Source organism: Ceraceosorus guamensis (assembly GCF_003144195.1).
Source record: "Ceraceosorus guamensis strain MCA 4658 unplaced genomic scaffold IE81scaffold_85, whole genome shotgun sequence".
NCBI lineage: Eukaryota > Fungi > Basidiomycota > Exobasidiomycetes > Ceraceosorales > Ceraceosoraceae > Ceraceosorus > Ceraceosorus guamensis.
In genome coordinates this window covers 1-22,061 of record NW_020290080.1, presented here as the reverse complement: position 1 = coordinate 22,061, position 22,061 = coordinate 1, and the positions used below count along the sequence as shown (strand labels likewise).

The window sequence follows — 22,061 nt, the reverse complement described above, 5'->3', positions numbered from 1 at the left end:
GGGGGGGGGGGGGGGGGGGGGAGCACCTTGGGCAAGTGGGAGATGTCCCTGACTCCAGTGAGCACATCAAAGACAAGTTGATCTCCTGCACATACGGCAAACTCCTCCAAGAGAGAGTTCAATTCTGCATACATGTAGAAGGCCACTTGCTCCAAAGTCACCCTGATCACGGTTGCGCTGGCCTAGCAAGAGAGCAGCATGTGTAAGCAGATGATTGGTGTGTGCGTGAATTATAGATCGATCACCATGTATGCGTACTCTTTGACTGAACACCATCATCTCCCCCCATACTGATCCCTACAAAATTGGCCTCGCAAATCACTGCCACGGCTACTCACAAGCAGAATCATTTGGACACACATCACTATGTGCAAGGCTGGGGCACGTCAATCCAGACTGTGCAGCCAAAAGTCAATGATGGACCGTCAACTGTAGGCAGGTGGAACGTAGTGACGCCAGACGCCATTCTGTACGTTGTTGCTTGCGTAGTCACACAGGGTGAGGTTGCACTGGTACCGCTCTGGACCTTGTCCGCATCCCACACTGTGGAGGCCATAGTTGTCTGCGTCATTCCTCAAGTCCTCTGCTGTGACATCCTTCATGATGATCATTGACTTGAAAGGCATTGTGCTGGACGCTCAAGAAGCTATGTCAATAGCGCGCTTGAGGGGTCGCCTCTTTGTGCCGTTGACAAAATCACAATGCTCTTGCATCATAATTTCTATTGCTGAGTGCAAGGAGAGAGGAGGCCATCCTGCAGTAACACCTGCAGAGACAAAGAGGTTCTTGGCCGCCTTGCAGAATGGCGTCAAGGGGCTGAATTGGAGATGCAATCCACCTTTTTTGGAGTTGGCGGAGAGGGGACCAAGGATGCTGATGAGAATTGCTCCGCATCTTGCTCTGCGCTAGAATGTTGCCATTCTAGAACAGTGGAGTCTACAAAGAAGTTGCCTTGTCAGCACAACAGCAGCCACAACTCAACTGTGGATTACGCACGCCCCTCTTGTGTCCCTCAACTCACCTGGGAATTCATTGACAAGTGCATACAAGGACCATTTGCCTGTGGCCCAACGTGATAGACGGGTAGTGGCCGCAGTCAAGCGGGCATTGTCTTCCTTGTTGCGGGCTGCCGGTCCATTGCCATCAAAGTTGTGGTGCACAGTACCAGCATACTTGATGAAGCCCTCTCTTCCCCGCAGAAGCAATGTCCAAGGCTTGTCCCAGAGACACTTTTTCTCGTGCTCCACAAGACGCTCATTGCTGAGAGGCAGCAGATCCTTGCAAATGTAGTGCTGACCATTACAATCCAGCTGGAAGCATGGCCAGAGGTTTGAAGCGGGATCAAACCCAAGAGGGTCTCTTGCAAGGTTGTACAGTGCGCACAGAATCTGTGGACTGTGCAGCCAGCAATGAATCCTTGAGTCTGGTCCATACTGCAAGGAGCCCATCTCATGATGCTCCCAGTTGTTGCAAACAAGCTGCACTAGCTCTGCCCTCATCCCTTCAACGTTGCTGATCGTGTCCAGTCGAGAGCAGAGTTTGGCCATCTTTTGCAGATCTCGCTTGTGGGCGGCCCAGTGATCGTACGGAGTGTGGCCGATGCGCTGCACAATCACATTGTTGCCATCGGTGAGGATGATATTGTGACAAATGGCGTGAGCATTGGCATCAGCCCAGGGAGAGACTTCATACCCCCAAATCAAACAAATCTCCTTGTATGCGTCAGTGGGGGCGGCATCCACCTTGCGCTTCTTTCCCTCTTGCAAGTTCTTGTGCTGACCCTTGTTTTTCACACCAGGCAGAGCCGGCAGCAAGGGAATGTGATCATTGAGGTGCGTGCCCATGCTTGCACTCTCGCCCGCACCCTCGCCCTCCCACCCTGGCAAGACCTTTGTGATGCAAATTGTGAGCGTCTCTTTGACGGCCGTGTCGACAAACAGACACGTGATATGTCATTGTTTAGATGAAGTGGGAGCATTGATGGTGTTCATGGTGGCGAGACGTGGCGATGATGGTGGAGGAGAGTTGTGAATCTGCGTGGCAGGGCGCGGATTGGTGTGCACGCGGCAGGGCGCGGATCGGTTTGCACGCGCCGCGCCCAGTGAATTGTGTGCGTGCCTGCTCGACACGCGGGCCCTTGCTTGATGCTTGATGCGATCACTGATGTGCGGTGACTGCCCTCTAGACCCACGCACGGCCTTCAGCCCCTCTTGCACCCTACACCTTACAAGGAAAGAACCGCCCAGTTCCTTGGGAGACACCAGGTGACCACATATCTCTCCTTGTAATGCTCACAGAGCTTGCACACAACCAGATCAAGCGCCTCTTCATGCTCTTGCATCTTCTTATCATGCTCCTTGCTCCAACATCACTCTTATGACCGTTGCGTCAGCCCGCAGCAAGCAAGAGAGCAGGATGTGTCAGCTCCAGACCAGATGATCGGTCTTGCAGACCACACCGTTTTGGTTGCCAGATGATCACACAGAATGAGCTGCACTGATACCAGTCTGGTCCTTGTCCGCAACCAATACTGTGTAGGCCGTAGTCATCTGCCTCATTCCGTAGGTTCGTTGCAGGCAGGCGTGCGCATGTCCATTGTCTGCTTCACACAAGGAGCCATGCTGCGTTGTCACTTGCGCAAACCCAGGATTGAGGACCTTCCGCAGTGGCCACTTGACCAAGTCAGAGGGTCGGCGGCCGGGTCACCATGCTGCGTCTGACAGTGTGCTGACCTTCTTGAGTGGTGCTGCATTCTTCGCGTGTGTTGAGCATGCAGGCACTTCTTGAGGGGCTGGAGAGCAAGCAAGGTGCAAATTTGACCTTGAGAGAGTGGCTGTTGCGAGGGGTGCGTTGCATGGCGTGGCAGAGAGCGCACACTGCTTGCACCCGCTTACGTCACCTGCTCACCATGCTTGCACCTGCTCACTTGGCCTGCTCACCTTGCCTGCAGAATGGATTGAGGGTGCAAGTAAAGTATGGGAAAACAAACTCGTTGATGAGATATACAAGTTGAGAAGCCGGGAGTACAGATAGTGGTATGCCACTAGCAAAGACTGGGTGAGGGTGAAGCAATGGAAGGTGATTGGGGAGCAGCGTACAGTAGATGAGATTTGGGCCAGCATCATGACAATGTTTGTGTGTGTTGGAGGCTTTGAATATGCTCCAAATATGCCCTGCAGCTTACATGTGGGCTTCTATCCAGAGGCAATAAGTTGCAGCAAACCACCACAAACGCAAGGGCTGCAAAAGGTGCAAAGAGCGCAAATATGCCGCTGCCAAGCAAAGAATACGTGTTACAGGAGAAAGAGAAGGACGCGCGCAATGACCCCTACATCCCTGCACGCCCCCTCAAACACCAACCAGAGCATCAGCAGAGTAGCTCAATGACCTATGATCAATCTGATCTGGTTGGCTTGCATCTACCTGTCACGTGCCCGCCGCGCGCGCACGTGCATGCACACACACATATATGTACATGTACCATCTACATCACACTCACTCTTCAACACATCCATCATCGTGAGCATGAAACTACCAACTTGCATCAAGGCAACTCAATTGGAGGACATTGAGAGAAAAGAGAGGGCAAGAGAAGTGGTCTTGACACCGCCCCTCCCAATTGTCATCTCAGCCAAGCGCGTGCAAGATGACGCCACATTGCAGCACTCAAAACAAGAATCTGAAAGGCGCATTCCCCAGACCAAAGTTGACTCTGGGACTGTGATCCTGATCAGGAGCAGCAGCAACAATGATGATGCAATGAGCAAAGAGGTGGCGGTGGACGGTGCTGCAATGCACACCTCTGCGCTCTACAATGCGCTCAACAGCACCGCAAACAACACTGTGGACACTGCGCTGGACACAACACCACCACCACCCCCAATTTGAATGTCTACAGGCAACACATGGAGATATGCCAAGGATGTCGTGGCAAAGGTTGGTTCTGCTGCTCCTGCAAGAGTTCAGTCTGCCAGTTGAGAAGTGGCTTGGTGGGCTGCTCAAAGACTGGTGGCGGAACGCGCAGGCGTCAGCAAAGCAGATATGGACCTGCTTCAAGGCAAGACAAGGGTTCGAAAGGCGGGGGCACAGCACAAAGGAGCAAATTGGAGGTGGTCACCAAACAAGCGCTCTTGGACGTGGGGCAGCTTCGAGAAGTGCATCAAGCTCGAGCGCGCCCAACAAGAGCCAGATGCGGCGGTGACCAACATTGCGAGCATCACCACGACAAACGGCATTGCGCATCCTGGGCACTTGACGCGCTGGCCCTTTTTGCGTCACCTGCAAGTGACCCCTGGTGCCTTTGTGGCTGAAGAGACCCCTCAAGATCCTCGTATCGAATTGTTCTGGGTGGAGGATCTCACTGGCGGCGGTGATCGCGAGCGCGAGCGCAGGACATCCCAGCAGAGATGCGCCACCATGCTCCTCCAAGTCAAGGTTGTGCATCTCTGCTGGGATGTTGTGTGCTCACTAGGCTGGGATGCGCTGGTCTGCGTCAGTGCTGTTCAAGAAACCAAGCACACAGGGTCAGACTTGCTACGTTGTCGCTTCCCTGATGACTCACATCTAGTCCAACTGGGCATCAGGGAGCAAGTCTACAACCCCCTTTCTGATGGTCACTGTGGATTTTGCGCTTTGGCTCACAAGGTGATGGGGTCAGAAGGTCACTGGCTGGTTGTGAGTTGCGCGTGGCTGCGCGCGTATATGCGCACGTCTTGCTTTCACAATGCGCGTCAAGCGTCTCGCATTTGCAATTGCTGACTCAATCGCGACTGTGCACGCGCTGTCCCGCAGGTACAACGCCAACTCTGCAAGGAAGCCGATCAACATCCAGCAATTTGGACAATCTTGGCTCCATCCCTCTTTGACGAGCACAGTCCAGCAAGAAGGCAGTTGCGAGAATCGACGTGTCCGGCACCACCTGCTTGCTGGATGATCAGTAAGATGCACTGCTCTGGCAGCTTCAGCATTTGGATGCATTGTGGTGATGGTGACAGTGCTGCTCACACAAGGATAATGCATGCAATCATGCTGCACCTACTTTCTGGTGGTGTTGGCTGGTCTTCATGCTGAGCCTGTGGTGCTCATCTAGTACTCCCATTAGCACAATTGTTGCGGAATGAGCACGGCAAGCGCCTTTTCAGCAGGTCCTTCAAGTTAGCAGCCTCATCACAGGGTTGCAAGTCGCTCCGGATAAGATCACAGCCAAGCAATGCAGCGTGGCAAGCTTCATTTGAAGCTGCTGCAATGCGCATAAACTTGCCGGAATGCTGCTCTCAAGCGAGGCTCGGCTGCGATGGTCGCGTGCGGTCCGCAAATGCGGTGCTACGCCTGCGGTGCTATAAATGTGCTGCTGCGGATACAATTGTGTGTCCACAACGCGCAAATGAATACCTTTTAGTACACTTCTAAGCTACCGCGACCTTCTCTACTCTTCTACTAGTTGTCATACCTCTGCTGACCCGTACCATAATGCTTCCTAGTCTAGGTGCTCTAGGTCCTTAAACTTATTAAGGTTCTAAATCACCGTGCTGTTTGTGTCCTGTATGCGATGCTCTATGCCACGCAGTCACCAAAGCTTGCTACGTCGCAGACGTCTGCTCTCGTCGCGCTCCTATCGAAGCAAATGTGTCCCAATCCGCACCCACTTTGCTTTCCCGTGCGCGTGCTTGCGTGTAACAATGACTCCACCATTGGAGTTGCAATCCTGAGAAAATCGTGGCCAAGAGGCTAGGGCCGGGACGCGGGTAGTCCGAGCCAGACCGTCGCGACACGGATTCTTCTAGGTGTTCGTTTGTGGCCCTTTCGTGTTGCTCGGACGTGCGTTTGCCAATGCATTGCCGTTCCTGCACGACTTTGCCACGCTTCATCGCCTTCTCAAGTGGCACGAGAATATCCCCTCGAGCCCAACGGCGTCACAGCTGCAATCGACTATACTTTGGAAATGTGCCTGGATTGTTGCTCCGTACGAAGCGCATTCGCGCTGTACACTGTGCGCTCACCAAAGGTGCCGGACATGGTCAGAGAGCCCAATTACTCAGCTATCAACGCCTCACATACAACGGTTGCAACACATGTCCAAGCTCACAGATCGCGCAAGACTGCCGCAAGCACAGCGGCGAACATATCACGGAGAATGCAGGTCAATGGAAACCTTGTCCCCCCGCCACGAACGCAATGCTCCTTCTCTGAGCCAAGCTCTGCGGCAGGACATCTCAAGCAGAAGACTGACTTTTGCGCTTCCCTTCGCAACAGTCTCTCGCCATTCGTGGCGTTCGGCGCGCCGCGAGCTCATTCGTCTTCGCTCTTTCCGGGCGAGGCGCTCCCCTTTGCGAGCGCGCGCGCAAGTGTCCGCGCCTTGACCCAGAATGGCCCCTCGAGCCCGCATCGAGCGCGTCTCGCAAGTCTATTCATATCACTCTTCACCGCTTCGAGACGCAGCAACTCTCGTCCGCCTGTCACACACTTTCATCGTGCGACTTTGTCGCTATTCTGATGTCGGAAAGTGCTCACCGCGCCGTCGACGTGCACAACTGCGGTTTGTGATTCGTGACGGGGTGGAAAGCGATCTCGTGTCGCAGAGAGCGGTGGAGCGCAGCGAATTTGGCGTCGTCTAAAGCGACTTGGCGAGACGGCAGACGCGGATCCCCTGACACACGGAGCTTCACACAGAGCGTTAGGGTCAAAGCGACATTCATGATCGTTCAGAGACTGGCGAGGCGCTGGCGACACGAGGCCAGAATCGTCTTTGTGGTGAGTTGATGTACATGATCTTGACTCGAGGGAGCTGTCACGCATATAGATGTGTAGCTAGCGCACGCATGCATGCGACACGAGAGCTTCATCGCATTGAACAGCTCTGCTAGCGTGGAATAAAGAGCGACGATGCTACATGATCAAGCCTCGACGATCAGCCAGTAAGGCGTTCCCGCGGCGTCTCGCGCCTGCAGCATCCGGGCCTGGCGACCGCCATCGAAGAGCGCGGACGCTTGACCTCGCGTCGTGAAGGCTCTCCTTGCTGGCCCTGCCGGCGGCGCGGGCGGAGCCGGCGCCGGCGCCGGCGCCGGTGGAGGCTGCGGTTTGCCATCCTGGTTCGCCGGGCCGGGCGCAGGCTGAGGTTGGCCATCCTTGTTCGCCGGCGCAGGCTTAGGCTTGACTTTGCCGTCCGGGTTCTTACCCTCCTCGTATTTCCAAGGTAGAGCGTTCACTTTTTCCGTGTACTACCAGGCAGCGGGTCGTCGTCGTCGTCGTCAGGATCTGCATGCGTAGAAAAGGAGCGCTGGGCGAGCCTCCACTCACCTCCTCTTTGTTCATGTCCTGTGTGGTCTTCAAGGTGACGTGGCCGGGGGGATGGTTACCGTCATCTCCATCTTCCGTGGCTTTGAATCCGGAATTCGGGGGGATATCTTGTAGCACGGCGTTCAAGTTCGCAAACAAGACGAGTCCGAGCGAAGGGGGGGAGAAATGTGAAACTGAGTCAGCTGCACGTACATCTCTGTCAAGGACGGCGCGATGCGAGACTCACCGTTAGTCTCCAGACTGTGCAGGTGCTCTCCTTTGAAGAGATTTTTATTGTCTGTGTTGCAGCTGAGTCCACAGTCCTTTTCTGGTCCACCAGGCGGAGCTTGCGCTGGGATGTGCTTTCCCTTTTCCGGTTTGCCATCCGGGTTGCCTTCTTCTAGTTCTTTGTTGCGAATTGATCCTGGGGGCACAGCCTGCTTCCTAGCGCTGCTGTTACGGTAAATTTTGATAGGCGTAGCAAAGGCGGTGGTGGCCAGTGTCGCGGCAAGGACTAGGAGCACAAAGCTGAGCTTCATATTGATGCGGCGGTGAGGGTCAGGGCTGCACGTTGTTGAGCGATTTGCGAGATTGGAAAGAGAAAACCAAAAAGCGTTTTTGGGTAAATGTCCGACGTCTGACCAGCAGAAGCGAAGGGACCAAAAGAAGAAAGTAAGAAGACGATATTTGTTATGAAGAGATTGAGGTGCGAAGAGGAGTCGACGATCTGCTCCAAGATGGCTGCCCTCTTTATACCCTTTGGTCGAGGCGTGACGAGTGTAGGATGGATCTCACGCATGCAGCCGCGCTTCCTAATCTTGAATGCTACACCATCACGCCTGAAGGGAGCTCGAGCTCGAGGTGATGGTGGGTGCGCCAATTGAGTGGTCGAGACGTGATGCACCGAGGAGCCGAGACGCCGAGGGAGTCGAGGCAAAGGGGTCGTGGGACAACAGGAACGCTTTCGCACTGCACGGCGCCATCCTTGCCGCGCCCGGCCCTCCCCTCCCCCCCCAGATCGCATGTACGTGAGTGGTCAGAGTACGCTTGACGATGCAAGATTCGTGATTGCAACGCCCATATATGCATGCATGCACTGCACTGCATGCACGCAGCAAACGTCACGTCACCATGGGCGCGCATGAAGGCTTGCTGAGTCGCGCCAGCAGCAAGACCCACGACTTGGCCACTGCGATCAATGTGAATCGTGTGACTGTCGACGCAGAGGTGATGAGTGCTGCTGCTGCCTGCCTGCCTGCCTGCGAGGCATGGCAATCAAACTCACGAATGCATGGCGCGTGGGCACATGCAAACATTCGCCCAATGTGCCTCTTGGCGCATCCTTTGCATCGGGGCGCAGCTGAGGGCGCGGGCAGCACCGCCAAGATTCACCATTCAATTTGCTCGACTTTCACCCTAGGCAATTCACGATTCACATCGACGAGGCTGTGCTGCTGGTGCATGCTTGCGCGCCCACGGTCAGCATCGCGCCGCGTTCATGCATGCAGCATGAATGCAAGTCTCGCTTCGTGTGCGCCCATGCATGACGCATGCATGCAATTCACATTCAGATTGCTGATGTCGCTCGCAGCTCAGCGCCACTCTGACTCAAGACTCGTGACATGCTGCCTGATGCGCAGACGATCAAGCGCGCGCGCGCGCGCGGGACATCCACATTCACGTGATTTGTGATTGATTGCATGGCTGACAATCAAGAATTGTGACTCACACTCGATCTTGATGTGATTGCGACTCACACTCTTGACTCAGCTGGACGGCAGCAAAGTCTGCATCAGAGCAATCACTGACGTGCGCATGAAATCACAATCAAACCCTTCCATGGACGCCTACGACGGACGCCCACGACGCCCTTCCATGCATGCATGCATGCAGCTTTAGTCTCTCCCTTGGCGCACGCACCGCGCGATGAGCACTCGCCGACCAATGCATGGAGTCACGAGTTCAGTCGTGAGTCTGTCAGAAGCGGAGCTCCGCGGCGGTGGATGCGCATCCACTGTCTCCCAGAGACACTCACGCGCGACTGCTGAATGCTTGCAAGGCAGCGGCCCACATCCCTCTCCTCCTCACCACCACCTCCACAACCACCCGACACACGCCTGCACACCTTGCTTGACCACCATCACATCATCACCACATCGACATCGACATCGACATCGACATCGACATCACCTGCTCAGGCTACTTGCACATCCCTCAGCGCGCAACGCCGCATACACAAAGTAAGACACGCCAAACACAGCATCGCAAGCATCGCAAGCATGAGCGTAGTTGCGCTCCCTGAGCGAATCGCCTTTGAGGACACGTCGGTGGACAGCGCCACCTTTGTGCGAGTGACGTACGACGTGGTGGCCATCTTTACGCAAACGCGTGGAGAGGTGTTGCACCGCCTAGAAGACGAGGCAGAGAAGCTTCCTGGTGGCGACTTTCCTGAGGGCGATCCGCGCGAGGAGGAGCATTCGGATGCGCTAAACGATGCCATGGATGGCATCAACGCCTTTAGCCTCATCACCACACCTCAAGCGCACGCTGAATATAGGCAGCGCTACGATGCTCTGCGCAACATAGGCAGCGCCAAGGACGAGGCGGACTCCCTAAGGGCTTGCGTGAGGCTGGCCATTTTGAGAAGCGGCTTCTATCAAAACGTCCTCCGTGACGGTCTGCCGCTGTACAAGGCCAGCAAGCAGGGCGAGCTCAGCACCGAGGAGCAAGCAGCTACGCGTCTCATGTGAGTTGGTCTCTCTGTGCGCGGAGCGGTGCGCTGCAGTCATTCTGGTTCGGCGTCTTGGATTGGCTCTGCGGGCTGAGTCATCTGCTTCCTTCTTGGACGCCTGACCAGCGAGTACCTTGTGGTCCCCTTGCCCCTCGCACAAGAGCGTGTGGATGCCATCTTGCCCGGGCAAGCTTGATTCGCGCGCATACACGCTACGCAGTCAACATGGTGTGCCAACACGCTAAGGACCTGTTCTTGCTCCGCGCACATCATCCAAACATGAGTCCGGCTCGATGCAGTATGCGACTCGGCATGCAAGCAGCAAGATCGTTTCATGGATGGCATTGCGAGACGAAGGGTGACGCGGAGCTGGCCGAAAGCGGAGAATCCGTTCTTGCGGGGGTCAAGTGTATCGGTCAAGGCTCGAAATGGCATGCGGATCTACACGAGGAAGCACAGGGGCAACAATGGCGACGAGGAATGGAGCTTGAGCGGGACGTGCCGGTGACTTGGGAGATACGAGTGGCGCAGGTATGTGCAATCCTATCCATCCATCCGTTCATCAGTATCGCGTCATTGGTTCTGCGAGCTGGTTGTTGCCGTGAGCGGTGTTGGCTGCCATTGGCTCGGGATGCCAGGCATTGTTGGCGACGGCATTTGGTGTTGGCGCGTTGCCGAACAGAGGATTGTTGGCCGGGCTCATGGGGCGCGCAGCGAGGCTTTGCTGAGACATGGGACGATTGTGCGCTGCCATGAGAGGACTGGTGGGTGGCGAAGTGAAGAATGCGCTATTGTTGTTGTTGTTGTTGTTGTTCGTTCTGCCAGCCGTGCTTGCGGTGTACTGCGATGGCGGACGACGGTTGTCGGTGGCCCAACCTCCGTTGGAGGCCAACGTGGGCACATGACCGAAATGGCCCGATGCGCTCTCCATCTTTTCCAAATCGGGCGTGCCAACTGCTTCCGCTCCCGCTCCTCCTCCCATGGCCGCGCCCGCCGGCACAAAGGCGCCGCCTGCTTGTCCACCAGCTGCTGCGCTGCCTCCGACATTTGCACCGCTCGCTTGAGCTTCTTGCTTCAGCTTGCGACGACGCACGATCAGCCAGATCACCGCGCCGAGCAGCAGCAGGACAGCACCGACGATGCCACCAGCGACTGCACCGATCGGAACGCCGTGCGTCTCTTGCTCGACTGGCTGCAAAGGTTGACAGAATGACGGATCAGCCAGAAGATCATGCAGTGAAGCACGACCGGCTCTAGTGCTACTCACTAGGGGAGTAGGGTACCACGTGGGCGTGTAGGTGCCGGTTGATGTGGGTCTGTATGTCGATGCGGACGAGCTGGAGAGCGTCGTGGAAACGGGAGTCGGCGCCGCGTCGCAGCCGGTAACAGTGCGGGTGCCGTACACGATGAGCCTGGTGCCGTCAGCGGCAGGAAGAAAGTTGTTTTGATAGTCGATCAATCCAGCTCCCATTTGCCATGAAGTGCCGGCAGGGCGATCGCTATCATCGACGTAGGTCGTAAAGGTGTACCAAACACCGTACGACTTGACATCTCCATTGGCGCTGACGGTAAAGTCGGAGTGCAACGAGTCGAAATCCGAGTCGCTCGAAGCGGCGTAGAAGCGCAGGGTGGAAGCTTGCACGTATTCTTCCCGCGAGTCTGCAAGTCGTCAAGATCGGGCGGCGTGCCTGCGATGTCAGTGGAGTCACTGTGATCACGTTCGACGCCTTGCCCCACTTACCGAGGCGGATGCTCCAGTTGATGGCTGTGCAGCTGGCAGAGTTGATGTTGATGGTCAAGGCGTTGACTTGAGAGGCAGCCAAGGCGAGAGCCGAAGCGAGGAGGACAGCGAAGCGCATGTTGAGGTGAATTTTGAGGGAGAGGATGGGGAAGCGATGTTGAGGTCAAGCGGAAAAGAGGCGCGCTGGATGTCGATGGGGAGATGGTCAATTGGAGCCTCGCAAGCCTTGCTTAAGTACTTTTGCAGATCGAAATAGAAGCGTCGATGAGTCCCGACATGGCGTTGCAAGAGGCGTCGCTGGCGAAGCGTGAATGAGCTTTGGAAGAGCGTTGCAGACACGCCATGCACGGAGACGACCGTTCACGCTCTCTCCTTCTCACAGTCGGCATCACCAAAGTCCGACGTGCTCTCTCGTGTGGATACGAGGTCCGCAAGGCGTCACCCTGGATTACATATCAGTCTAGACTATCAAGGCGGTCAGCGGGAAGCCCAAGCGCAGAGTCTGGCCCTTTGATCGCGGGGAGCTTGCGAGATGTGGAACAGGTCCTCTGGACATCCCAAACCGCGTGACCGGCAACCACGCACGACGCACGGTGGGCCTCGCTGAGCCTGTCTGTCTGCGTGTTGCGTGCGCTTCGACTAGCGCGCCGCCGCACAGTGTCGCGTTGCGCGTGCGCGTGCGCATGCCACAGCAGCAGCCCCCGCGCGCGGCCCTCTTTTCTTGGCCTGTTGGCCGCCGCGCGCGCGCGGGCTCCCGTCGGGACTGGTTCCTTTTTTCGCGTTCCTGCATGCAGAGAGCGGACCTTTGGCATGATGCACGACGGCGGAACCGGTCCTCGAAAGGGGCGGTCGGTCGGTCGATCCTGAATGTGAATGGATCGGGACGATCAAGCAGAGATATGGCGTGGCCCCGTATCCAATCACGCTCGCTCGACTCACCATTCGCACTTGCACACAGCCACTCTTTGAAGCTCAGCCACCCTTTCTTGAGTTTCCGACTTTCCTTTGGCGCGTTCGAGCCACGCATTTGCACGATTGCTGCAAAGCCACACGTTTAGCCTCACTTGACCGACGATTCGAGTCCCTCGGACAACATTCGACTACAGTGTGCCATGCTTCAAGGATACTGGGTGGAGACAGGGCGTGTCTCTGCGCTCGTCAGCACGCCAACTAGTCGGCACATGACGTTCCGCGAGCGCAGTCAGTCTATCGAGTCGCTTTCGGTCGCTTTCGGAACGCGTGAGGCGCCGCGGACCTTGGAATGTTTCTCGTCTACCTCGTCGTTGCTCACCATCACTTCAAGACGTGACAATCGACGCTGATCATCTCGTCAAAGACGTCGTCAACGGACCCCCATCGCAAGATCACTCGAAAGCAAGATGGGCAAAGTAGCGGGTGAGTGCGAGCGCAAGTGGCTACGTGGGCTGCGCTGATTAGAGACAGCGCATTCTCGCGCAGGATGGGTACCTTTGAGCGGCCAGTGGAAGTCAAAGTACAGAGCGCGTATTCTAGAGTACAGCAATGACCATCTCCTCGAAAAGGAACTGCGCTTCCGCAAAGAAATCGTGAGTCGTCGTGGGTCGCTGCGGTGACTGCAGATATAGCCCTTGTCTGACATTGCACGCGCCGGAGGCCACAGCAACAAGTCGCGCTTTCTGCCGGCTTCTGGACCGGCAGCCACATTGTTCACTGTGTCGCGAGCATGGGCGCTACGGTGCCTGGAGCGGTGATTCACATCTCCTGGCAGCTCTACAGAGCCATCGAAGCCAACTTTAAAGTCGAGACGCTTCTCAAAGAGTGAGCGAGCAAGTGATTGCGAAGGTGTTGTCGCGCAGCCCTTACTCACACGGCTACCGGACCGGCACAGGATATACCGTCGAGGCTTGCAGCCTCGCAAGCAGACAGGAAAAGATGTGCTCGAAACGGCCGGCTGGGCCGCTCTGTCGATTGCGCTCAGCAGCTCTTTGGACGCTCTGTCCACTCAATTCTTCTCAGACTCTGCGACGCACAGCGTGACTCAAGCGGCAGGCAACGGGGCCACCTCTGTGATGATGGGTCAAGAAGTGAGCAATGTTGGGGCAGCCTTTGCATGAGGCTCGGCTAGATGACATTGCTGACGCCGCAACTTTGTCGTCGCGCCAGAGCGTCGCCGGCGCCACCGCAGACACCTGGCACCAAGTTGCCGCCCATCCAGGTTCGCTCATCGCCGAGGCTCTATACACGGGCGGAAGCAAAGCGCTTCCTGTTGCCTTTGAAGAGCTTGCTTGGTTGGCATCTACCAATTCTAGCAGGATCATGGCGACCGCAGGCGCGGGAACCGCGCTGCTCGCTGCATCGGCGGCAATCAAACCTCACAGCTCGTGGACTTCTGTCAAGCCAGCGCACTCTCATCCGGATGAAGGGCAAGCCAGCGCAGTGTCCCAGTTCAGCGTGACTGCGTGGTGCACGCGCTGCAGAGATTCGTTCGAGTACACTCCCAGCACGTGCAGCGATGCTCGCTTGGTGAGTGAGGAGGAGTCGAACCTGCAGACGCACTTTTTGACCTTTCTCGACCTACACAGTGCACCGCGTGCCAGATCGCAGCGCTCAGAGAGGCGCACGACGAAAGAAAGGTGGAGCAAAAGGTGCAAAAGGAGATGCAAGCGCAAGCCCAAGCGCACGACCTTCAAGCCATGCATCTCGGGCGCTTCTGCGATAGCTGCTTGGGCTGTATCTGCGGTACTCGCTACAGCTGCGACACGTGTCCAGACTTTGACCTCGTGAGTGCGAGTAGGAGTATTGCACGGTTGCCATTACTCACTGCCCTACATTGTCCTTCTCAGTGCGAAGCATGCTACACCGGCATCAGGCATCCACACGACTTTATCTCGTACCGTCCCGCATCGGACGTACAAGCGGATGAGCTCTGTCACATTGAATGGAAGCTCTCGCTCACAGAGCACGAAGCGTACTGCGACTGCTGCGGCGAAGACATCTTGGGCATCAGGCTGCAATGCGTGGATTGCAAGCGAGCGGACAGAATCTTTGACCTCTGCGACCAGTGCTTCTCGGAGCCGCCTCTCGACTTCTCTCATCCCGAAGATCACGCATTCGCCACTGTACGCTTTGCATCCTAAGCACCGCCTCGTTGGAATTTGATGTTGTGCAGTGCGCTTTACACACGTCAACATGTGTGTTGACTTGCGGCGCCGCGCGGCGCTCCGCATCGCGTCTGTGCATTGACCACGCCCCTTGAGCCACGACCAATGTCCTTGTGTGCTCGACTTGACGGCTTGCTTTCCGTCGCGTGCCGCCCCAGTCAAGCAGCGGAAGAGTCTGCCACCGAATTGTAGGAGAGTGCACTACACTCGCCCAGCGCTCACCCTCAGACTGGTCGCAACATTGATACGCGTGACTCTCATGGATCGTATCGTGCTGCTGACACTGCTGCTGCGCGGTCGCGTGCATCCCGCGAAGGGGTACGAAGCACTCACACACACGGCTCTTTGAGCGAGGCCTTGGGACGGACGTGTCCCCAAACGCGCCACGGGGGACGTGCGTGTATGCATGCGTGCATGCAGCAGCAGCACCGCACACACAGCTCGTTGCATGAACGCGCAGCACGAGCCCGCCGCGCGCGCCACCAGAAGCTCCTCTCCTCGCAACCTTCCCGCTGGAACTGGTTCCTCAGACCGGTCCCTCTCCCGCCAGCACATTCGTAATCACGAATCTTCCTTCGCGAGTCTGGACTCACAGCAAGGCAATGGCAGCCCGCTTATAGCGCGCTTGAGCAATACATCAGTGGAAATGAGCTTGGACTACGAGACACGGAATCGCCACAAGCCACAGTGGGAACTGCTGGGTTAACATTTGACTGTCCTTCCGCCCCGCTTTCCCGCTTGCGAGGCGTTGCGGATCACCAAGGCAATCAGAGTCGGCATTCATCCTTTCGACGATCAGCCGCGCGCTAACATGCCAGTCGGGAAGGTATTGAGCGAGCGACACCGGGCCAAGGGCGGTACACGGTCGCAAAAGTCCAGGCCTTTTCCTCCCGTTGCGTGAGAAGGACAAGTCCGTAGGCTCGAAATGTTGCACTCTACGCTTACGCGCGGAAACGCTTGCGAGCTTTGGAGACCTCGAAGACGCAGCTATAAGTACCGCCACTGAGCTTCATGTATCGGCGCACTGAGACTCCATCCACCTTCACCTATTCGTGCGCCCACCCTACCTTCTTTCAATCCCTTGCATCGCGAATCAAGATGGCTTCCGTAAAATCTCACCAACTCGTCTCTTCTGGAGCCAAGTCGGACATTCTTCAGCTCAAGAAGCGAGATGATGTGCCCGCTGCTCGCAGAGAGAGGATGGGAGTGCTGAGCTCCGGCAGCGCTTCCTCGGCCCATTTGAAGGCGCGTTCTCCAGCTGTTGACGCTCCTCAAGGCCCCAAAATGCCCCTCGTCCAGAAAAAAGCTCACGGTGGTGAAGTTGCTCATCTCGAGAAGCGTCAAACCCCTGGACAGGAATTCGCAATCACGCTCGATAATGTTGCATTCTCTGGCACATTCGGCCAGACGCGCGAGCTAGTGGCCACGCAGGTGGTCTCGAGCAGCGCAACCGAAGCAACCACTACTACTCTAGTGGCGCCTACAGCGGACTCTGCAGCAGGTCAGCTGCAGAAATGGTGTGAAAGCTATCCAAATGCAGACCTGTGCCGGTCCTCGTCAAGTACAAAGCCCGCGGGACCCACAAGCAGTCCTCAGACGACTCTGCCAAGTACGAGCGGCGCTGCCCCAAGCTCGGACCCCAACGACCAGCAAGGCACCACCAAGCATCTACCCCAAGAAAAGAGCAAGTCCAACACTGGCGCCACTGTAGGCGCAGCTATTGGCTGTCTCCTCGGAGGCCTGCTCATCGGCGCCCTCTTCGCATTGTGGTTCCTTCGCCGTCGCCACAGAAATCGTGTTGCTGCGATCCAACGAGCACACGAGAGCGACCTGGCCAGATACACGGACAAGGGGACTGAAGGCATGACCGTCTTGCCGTACAAGTCGGAGCGTCCAAACAACAAGGCACTCGAGACTGCACGCCAGCGCATCAAGACGCTCGAAGCTGAACGAAACGCGGCCAGCGCCTTTGGAGATACGCTGGACAAGCTGAGCGAGCGCGAGCTCGTCGACAAGCTGAGCGGCGTCAATCGACGGCTCGAACAGACGGCAATGGCGCTCTCGAGGGCTGCTGACCACGGCAACGACGTTACCGCCTCGCGCCTTCAGAGCAGCGGCAACCTGCCAAAGAGCGTGCCGAGCTTTGCGAGAGCTGCACTCAGCTCGATCGTCGCCAACAAGAAGACGGCAAGTCTGGACAATGTGTTGAAGCACGTCGTCAATGCCGTCCTCGTCGAGCATCTTTGCCAGCCCTTGTGAGTTCATTCGTTGATTTGCGCTCGACTCGCCGCCACGACTGACACGTCGCTTCGTCCGCAGCTGCTTCGCGGGCAAAGCCTCGGAGAATGACACTTTCGCAAGCCTGGAAGCCAGCGTTCTTCGCCAATTCGACCAGGCGCGCGCCGCTCGTTGGAGAGTCATGGCACACGCAAGTCTTCGCGAGGCTAGCGGCGACTCTCAAGGCCGCGCAGCTATGCGAAGCACGGTTCAACAAGCCATCAGCGCGCTCACCGACGTCCTCGTCTGGTCTGGTGCTGAGAGCAGCCGTTCCGCAGCGAGCGCAAAAGCCAACAAGGAGCTTGCCAGACTCGAGGAGGCGGTCAAGATGCTGATCGCGCTCGTCATTGAGCTGAAGGAGAAAATGTCCAGCGCCAACTTTGCGATCACGGTCACCAGCGCTAGTGGAACCGCAAGCACTTCCGCCCTTACCGTCGCTCTTGGGCTCCAATCCACCGTCGCTACAGCTACGCAGCCAAAGATTCTTCTCCCCGCTGCTTCTGCATGAATGTCACCGTTCCGATTCCTTTGACGACCACCGCCTCTGTATGCCTCGCTGCCTTGTCCCAGTGCCGCGCCCCTGGGTCGAATAGCTTTCGCTGTCAATATATGCACTTGACTCTATCCTTGTCTTAAAGATGTCTTGTGCCGGCCACATTCAATACGGCGTCTCGCATATTATGTGACGACCGCTGCCTCTTCGCCTAGCGCTGCTAACCATTGCGACTCGACTCGTTGAGTATTGCACAGTCGACGCTCTCGAGCAAGTCGCACGAAGGAGCCTACCGAGTAGCTGGACGTGCTCGCCAGTCGTGAATGGCCGGCCTTGACTGCTCGATGCTAAAATTCTAGCTAGCGCGCCTCCTTGTGCATGATTGCGATTCACGATTCATCATCAGCCGCTCTCGTCGGACGCACCTCGCCCACACACCACGGAGCGCGCGCTCGCACCGTTCACGCGCGCGAGGCGGGGGATGCAGCGCGCGGACCCGTTCCGCGCGCGAGGGACCGGTTCCACCGGGCTGCGCGTGTGGCGGAAAGAGTCTGGATTTCTGATGGGCACGCCTAGGCGCGGAGGAATAGGTGCCACAGGGAGCGGGTAGCAAGGTGGGTTCGGAGCAGAAGATTCTTGATAGAGAAAGCAGCGCGGTCAGGCGATGCTGATGGAGCTGCTGAGCGATAGGCGATACGATGATCACAGCTTGCGCGGGGCAAGTGCTTCGAGGCGCGTCGTCCATCCGAATCGCCGCGCGCGCCTTGCTAGCAGACAGAAGCGTTTGTCGTTGTCGCAGCATCCCCGAGAGAGCGAGCACTGCTGAGCACATATTCCTTCATATAGCCTGCTGCAAACGTTTGGATGGCCGAGCAAATGTCCTCTGCCTCCAGCATCTGGGACCCCTCTTCACCATCGCAACACTCACGCCCACCATGGTCAACTTTTTCAAGCGTTCCAACAAGCTGCAAGCTCCGCCTCCACCCGTTCAGAAGCCCATCCTGCACGCTCGCGATTCGGGCTTCTCTGAAAGCGGCGCTTGGAGTCAACCTCAGACCACGCCATTCGCGATGCACGCACAAGCTGGTGCGGCGCCAATGCCTCCCCTTGGCGGAGGTCACGCTCTCGATCCGACGCGCGACGAGCACACGAAAGCGCGCCGCCGCGGAAAAGACTGGCTACCGTACCGCGGACAGAGCAAGAGGCTGGTCATCGCCGTGGATCTGGGCACGACGTACTCTGGCGCATCCTACTGCATCCTCACCCCCGGCAAGACGCCCGAGATTGCAGAGGTGACGGCTTTCTCTGGACAAGCGAATGGAGCTTCGAAAGTGCCTACCGAGGTCGGCTACAGCGTCGAAGGCGTGCCTTGCTTCTTTGGCGCCGAGTGCTCCTTTGCGCCCAATGCTATGCAGCTTGCCAATGCAGGTGGTCAGGTGGCGCGGTGGTTCAAGCTGCATCTCAAGCCCGCGCACCTCTCCTTGTCGGTCGCGCAAGACGATGCGTCCAACCCTCTGCTGGCTCCCATCCCGTTCGGACTGAAGCCGCAAAAGGTGCTGGCCGATTTCTTGCACTACATGGTGCGCTGCGTCGGCGAGCACATCAAGACCCGACACGCCAATGCCATGGAGCTCATGTGCGAGCTTGCGCAATCCACCAGCTACGTCATCACCATTCCAAACGGATGGGAAGCAGCTCAGCAAGCTATTCTGAGGCGCTGCTGCGTCGATGCGGGTCTGGTCGCTGCAGAGAGCGCAGAGGCTGTCAAATTCGTCTCTGAAGCCGAAGCGTCCATCCACTTTTGTTCGCAGTCCGCCGCATCGAGCGCTTGGATGGACGAGGTGGGCCAGCAAGTCCTCGTCTGCGATGCTGGCGGTGGTACGGTCGACATTTCGACGTACGAGGTCACCGCTACTGCTCCTTGCCTGTTGGTCAAGGAGATCGCCAGGTCCGACTGTCTCATGGCCGGCAGCACCGTCATCGATCGTCGAGCTGCCGAGCTTCTGCGTCAGAAGCTGGCCGGCACGCCTTGGGCCGAGCCGGCGCAACTGTTGCAGCTGCAATTGAAGTTCTGCTCCAGCGTCAAGGAGCTCTTTAGCAATCCTTCGCAGAGCATGCTCCTCGAGGTGGGATCTTTCAGGGACAATGAGCCGGAATTGGGCATCAAGAATGGTCTCTTGGAGCTGACTGGCGAAGAGATGGCGGCCTTGTTCGAGCCGTGCATCGAAGCCACGTGCAACAGCATCATGGACAAGGCTCAAAAGACCAACGGGCGTCGAGGTCCGCTGACAGTCGCCATGGTAGGCGGCTTCTCCGAGAGCGCCTACTTTAGGTCCGAGCTGCAAAACAGATTGGGCGGCTTGGTGCGCATGACGAAGCCGGATGGAGCATTGTCCAAAGCGGTCGCTTCCGGTGCAGTGGCTTGGTCGTTGGATGGCATGGTCTCTACGCGAGTTGCGAGAATGTCGCTGGGCATTCGATGCAACGCTCTCTACCGACCCGAAAAGCCAGGTCACGTGGAAAGGCAGCACCTGAGCTTTGCAGGTCAAGATGGCCGCTGGAAATTGCCCGGCGTGTTCGCCCCCATCATCAGGAAGGGAGAGAGCGCATCCACTACAGCGGAGCACATTGAGCCGTTCAACTTGACGTGGCCTATCGGTGCGCCGCCGATGAAGGAGGTCGTCTTGTTCGTGCATCGAGACGAGGATGGAGATGATGATGATGAGCAGCACATTCCCGAATTCGTCGAAGAGGAAGGCTTGTGAGTGCTGCGCGCGTGCGCTGCGTGCGTGCGCTGCGTGCGTGCGTGCATGCTACATCGCATCGCTGCTTCTCTGTGCTGACACGCAGCAACCCCCCGCCCCCGCCCCCGCAGCGAGGAGCTGTGTCGCTTCGAGATTGACCTGTCTCACTTTGCCATGCGCATGCCGCTGCCCGTCAAGACGTCGCCTACAGGCCAGCGCTACGTGGAAGCCAAGATTCAGCTGGCCATGCAGCTCAACGGCACCGAGATCACCGCCCAGACGATCTTTACGCACGGCGGACAGACTTATAGAAGCCCAGCCATGGTGCACGCCAACGAATCCTTGATTGCGCAGTAGTGTATGATCCCGTCTTGCACGCGATGCGTCCTGCTCCCCCTTCTTGTCACGTCGCGCTTGTCGCTTGACCCGCTCTCGCTCGCGGCATTCCAATCGATGCTTCTTACTTCATTCTCTGTTCAGCCTTCGACTCGCGTGTCTGAATGCAATCGTGAGCAGCGTGATGTGATGCTTCCTTCAGTCAGCACGAGCACGCCGCCTCACGCGCTCTTCTTCTGGATGCTTCACGATCGACTCGAAGAAATCCACGCGTTCACTCGACTCGGCTCTGAGCGCGTGCAGCTGTAAAATCACGTGATGCAGCAGCCCGATACAACTCGAGACGCGAGATTTGATTCAGATTCCAGATTTTGATTGAAATCGAGATTTGAAAATCAAGGCAAAGGCAAACGCGCTACGCGCTGCGCTCTGCAGCTCAGCCATTCAGTCATTCAAAATTGAGTGCAGTCATTCAGCGCGCGTGCTCGCGCGGCGATCGAGCGGCCCCGCGCACCGGTCTGCAGCGCGTGCGCAAAGGAGCTGCATGCTGGCCTGGCCCGAGACGCGCGCGCGCGTTTGGTGGCATACCTACATACAACCGCGCGCGCTTCAAAGGAACCGGTCCCTCTTTTGCTTCCCGACCATCACGCCACAGTGGACGAAGCAGCTGGGGCAGGCAGGCAGACAGGCAAGCAGGCAGGCAGGCAGGCAGGCAGGCAGCAAGAGCAGTTAGAATCAGAATCGCGCATAATCTGGACCCCGAATGCAAGCAATGGAAGTGGGAGAGCGGGAATGAGGGACAGGTCAAGCAGGCGAAGGCCCCCCCCCCCCCCCCCTCTTCCCTCGCTCCGTGCGCGCGCGCGTCTGGAGCGAGGGAAGAGATGAGACGATGGCAAGACGCAAGCAACAAGGCTGGAGGGACGTATTCTCGCTCCGCTGCGTCGTTCTTGCGGCTTGCGCGATTTCGCGGCAACAGCCACACGATGGACACAGAGTCTGGGCCTGCAAATTCGATTCCTTGTAGCGCGCAGCAAAGTGCGCACCCCAGCTGTTGATGAGCCGACACTTTGCACGGGCACTGGCACTCGCCAACGCGCGCGCGCTGACAATTACCGTACTCGTGTCGAGCTGTCTGCTGCCTCGCCGTCTTTGCACCGCGTGTACGCATTTCGATCTTGTTAAATGGCTCACATCATCTTTATCCGCAGGCGAACCCGCATCCCCCAAACCTCCGCCATCGCCTTTGCCCCAGGCGCTCCCTGCTCATCACTCGTCGTCACCCTCCTCCTCCTCCTCCTCCTCCTCCTCCTCCTCCTCCTCCTCC

General features: G+C 57.3%; 9 protein-coding genes across 9 annotated transcripts; 6 read left to right on the top strand and 3 right to left on the bottom strand.

The window, feature by feature from the left end:
• Positions 1-808: 808 nt before the first annotated feature.
• Positions 809-1,844, bottom strand: IE81DRAFT_331948 (hypothetical protein; the record flags this gene model as incomplete). Its single annotated transcript, XM_025515281.1, has 2 exons — positions 809-936; positions 1,022-1,844. 2 exons carry the CDS (start codon positions 1,842-1,844, stop codon positions 809-811), a joined length of 951 nt encoding a protein of 316 aa, XP_025367139.1.
• Positions 1,845-3,525: 1,681 nt separating this feature from the next.
• On the top strand, positions 3,526-3,888 carry IE81DRAFT_349673 (hypothetical protein; the record flags this gene model as incomplete). Its single annotated transcript, XM_025516428.1, has 1 exon — positions 3,526-3,888. One exon carries the CDS (start codon positions 3,526-3,528, stop codon positions 3,886-3,888), a length of 363 nt encoding a protein of 120 aa, XP_025367138.1.
• Positions 3,889-4,041: 153 nt separating this feature from the next.
• Positions 4,042-4,648, top strand: IE81DRAFT_349672 (hypothetical protein; the record flags this gene model as incomplete). The annotated part of the gene is made up of 2 exons (XM_025516427.1): positions 4,042-4,491; positions 4,568-4,648. The coding sequence occupies 2 exons, from the start codon at positions 4,042-4,044 to the stop codon at positions 4,646-4,648; spliced, it is 531 nt and encodes a 176-aa protein (XP_025367137.1).
• Positions 4,649-7,060: 2,412 nt separating this feature from the next.
• IE81DRAFT_247244 (hypothetical protein) lies at positions 7,061-7,957 on the bottom strand. Its single transcript, XM_025511285.1, has 2 exons — positions 7,523-7,957; positions 7,061-7,403 (listed from the first exon to the last, which is right to left on the bottom strand). The coding sequence occupies exons 1-2, from the start codon at positions 7,812-7,814 to the stop codon at positions 7,171-7,173; spliced, it is 525 nt and encodes a 174-aa protein (XP_025367136.1). The 5' UTR covers positions 7,815-7,957; the 3' UTR covers positions 7,061-7,170.
• Positions 7,958-9,344: 1,387 nt separating this feature from the next.
• Positions 9,345-10,567, top strand: IE81DRAFT_325986 (hypothetical protein). The gene is made up of 2 exons (XM_025514686.1): positions 9,345-10,021; positions 10,133-10,567. Exons 1-2 carry the CDS (start codon positions 9,555-9,557, stop codon positions 10,200-10,202), a joined length of 537 nt encoding a protein of 178 aa, XP_025367135.1. The 5' UTR covers positions 9,345-9,554; the 3' UTR covers positions 10,203-10,567.
• Position 10,568: 1 nt separating this feature from the next.
• Positions 10,569-11,865, bottom strand: IE81DRAFT_349669 (hypothetical protein; the record flags this gene model as incomplete). Its single annotated transcript, XM_025516426.1, has 3 exons — positions 10,569-11,198; positions 11,274-11,665; positions 11,748-11,865. The coding sequence occupies 3 exons, from the start codon at positions 11,863-11,865 to the stop codon at positions 10,569-10,571; spliced, it is 1,140 nt and encodes a 379-aa protein (XP_025367134.1).
• A 2,493-nt stretch (positions 11,866-14,358) lies between these two features.
• IE81DRAFT_325984 (hypothetical protein) lies at positions 14,359-14,874 on the top strand. The gene is made up of 2 exons (XM_025514685.1): positions 14,359-14,506; positions 14,570-14,874. Exons 1-2 carry the CDS (start codon positions 14,384-14,386, stop codon positions 14,861-14,863), a joined length of 417 nt encoding a protein of 138 aa, XP_025367133.1. The 5' UTR covers positions 14,359-14,383; the 3' UTR covers positions 14,864-14,874.
• Positions 14,875-15,745: 871 nt separating this feature from the next.
• Positions 15,746-17,226, top strand: IE81DRAFT_247186 (hypothetical protein). The gene has a single exon (XM_025511284.1). It carries the CDS (start codon positions 15,899-15,901, stop codon positions 17,144-17,146), a length of 1,248 nt encoding a protein of 415 aa, XP_025367132.1. The 5' UTR covers positions 15,746-15,898; the 3' UTR covers positions 17,147-17,226.
• Positions 17,227-18,169: 943 nt separating this feature from the next.
• IE81DRAFT_325981 (hypothetical protein) lies at positions 18,170-20,912 on the top strand. Its single transcript, XM_025514684.1, has one exon. The coding sequence runs from the start codon at positions 18,593-18,595 to the stop codon at positions 20,420-20,422; it is 1,830 nt and encodes a 609-aa protein (XP_025367131.1). The 5' UTR covers positions 18,170-18,592; the 3' UTR covers positions 20,423-20,912.
• Positions 20,913-22,061: the final 1,149 nt, after the last annotated feature.

Bases quoted from the DNA above. Each gene is read 5' to 3' on its own strand.
- IE81DRAFT_247186 (XM_025511284.1), top strand. From the start codon at position 15,899: ATGTATCGGCGCACTGAGACTCCATCCACCTTCACCTATTCGTGCGCC.
- IE81DRAFT_325981 (XM_025514684.1), top strand. From the start codon at position 18,593: ATGGTCAACTTTTTCAAGCGTTCCAACAAGCTGCAAGCTCCGCCTCCA.
- IE81DRAFT_325986 (XM_025514686.1), top strand. From the start codon at position 9,555: ATGAGCGTAGTTGCGCTCCCTGAGCGAATCGCCTTTGAGGACACGTCG. The intron at 10,022-10,132 runs GTGAGTTGGTCT...ACGCCTGACCAG, and splicing joins CAAGCAGCTACGCGTCTCAT to CGAGTACCTTGTGGTCCCCT.
- IE81DRAFT_325984 (XM_025514685.1), top strand. From the start codon at position 14,384: ATGCAAGCGCAAGCCCAAGCGCACGACCTTCAAGCCATGCATCTCGGG. The intron at 14,507-14,569 runs GTGAGTGCGAGT...TGTCCTTCTCAG, and splicing joins CGTGTCCAGACTTTGACCTC to TGCGAAGCATGCTACACCGG.
- IE81DRAFT_247244 (XM_025511285.1), bottom strand. From the start codon at position 7,814: ATGAAGCTCAGCTTTGTGCTCCTAGTCCTTGCCGCGACACTGGCCACC. The intron at 7,404-7,522 runs GTGAGTCTCGCA...CCGTGCTACAAG, and splicing joins GCACAGTCTGGAGACTAACG to ATATCCCCCCGAATTCCGGA.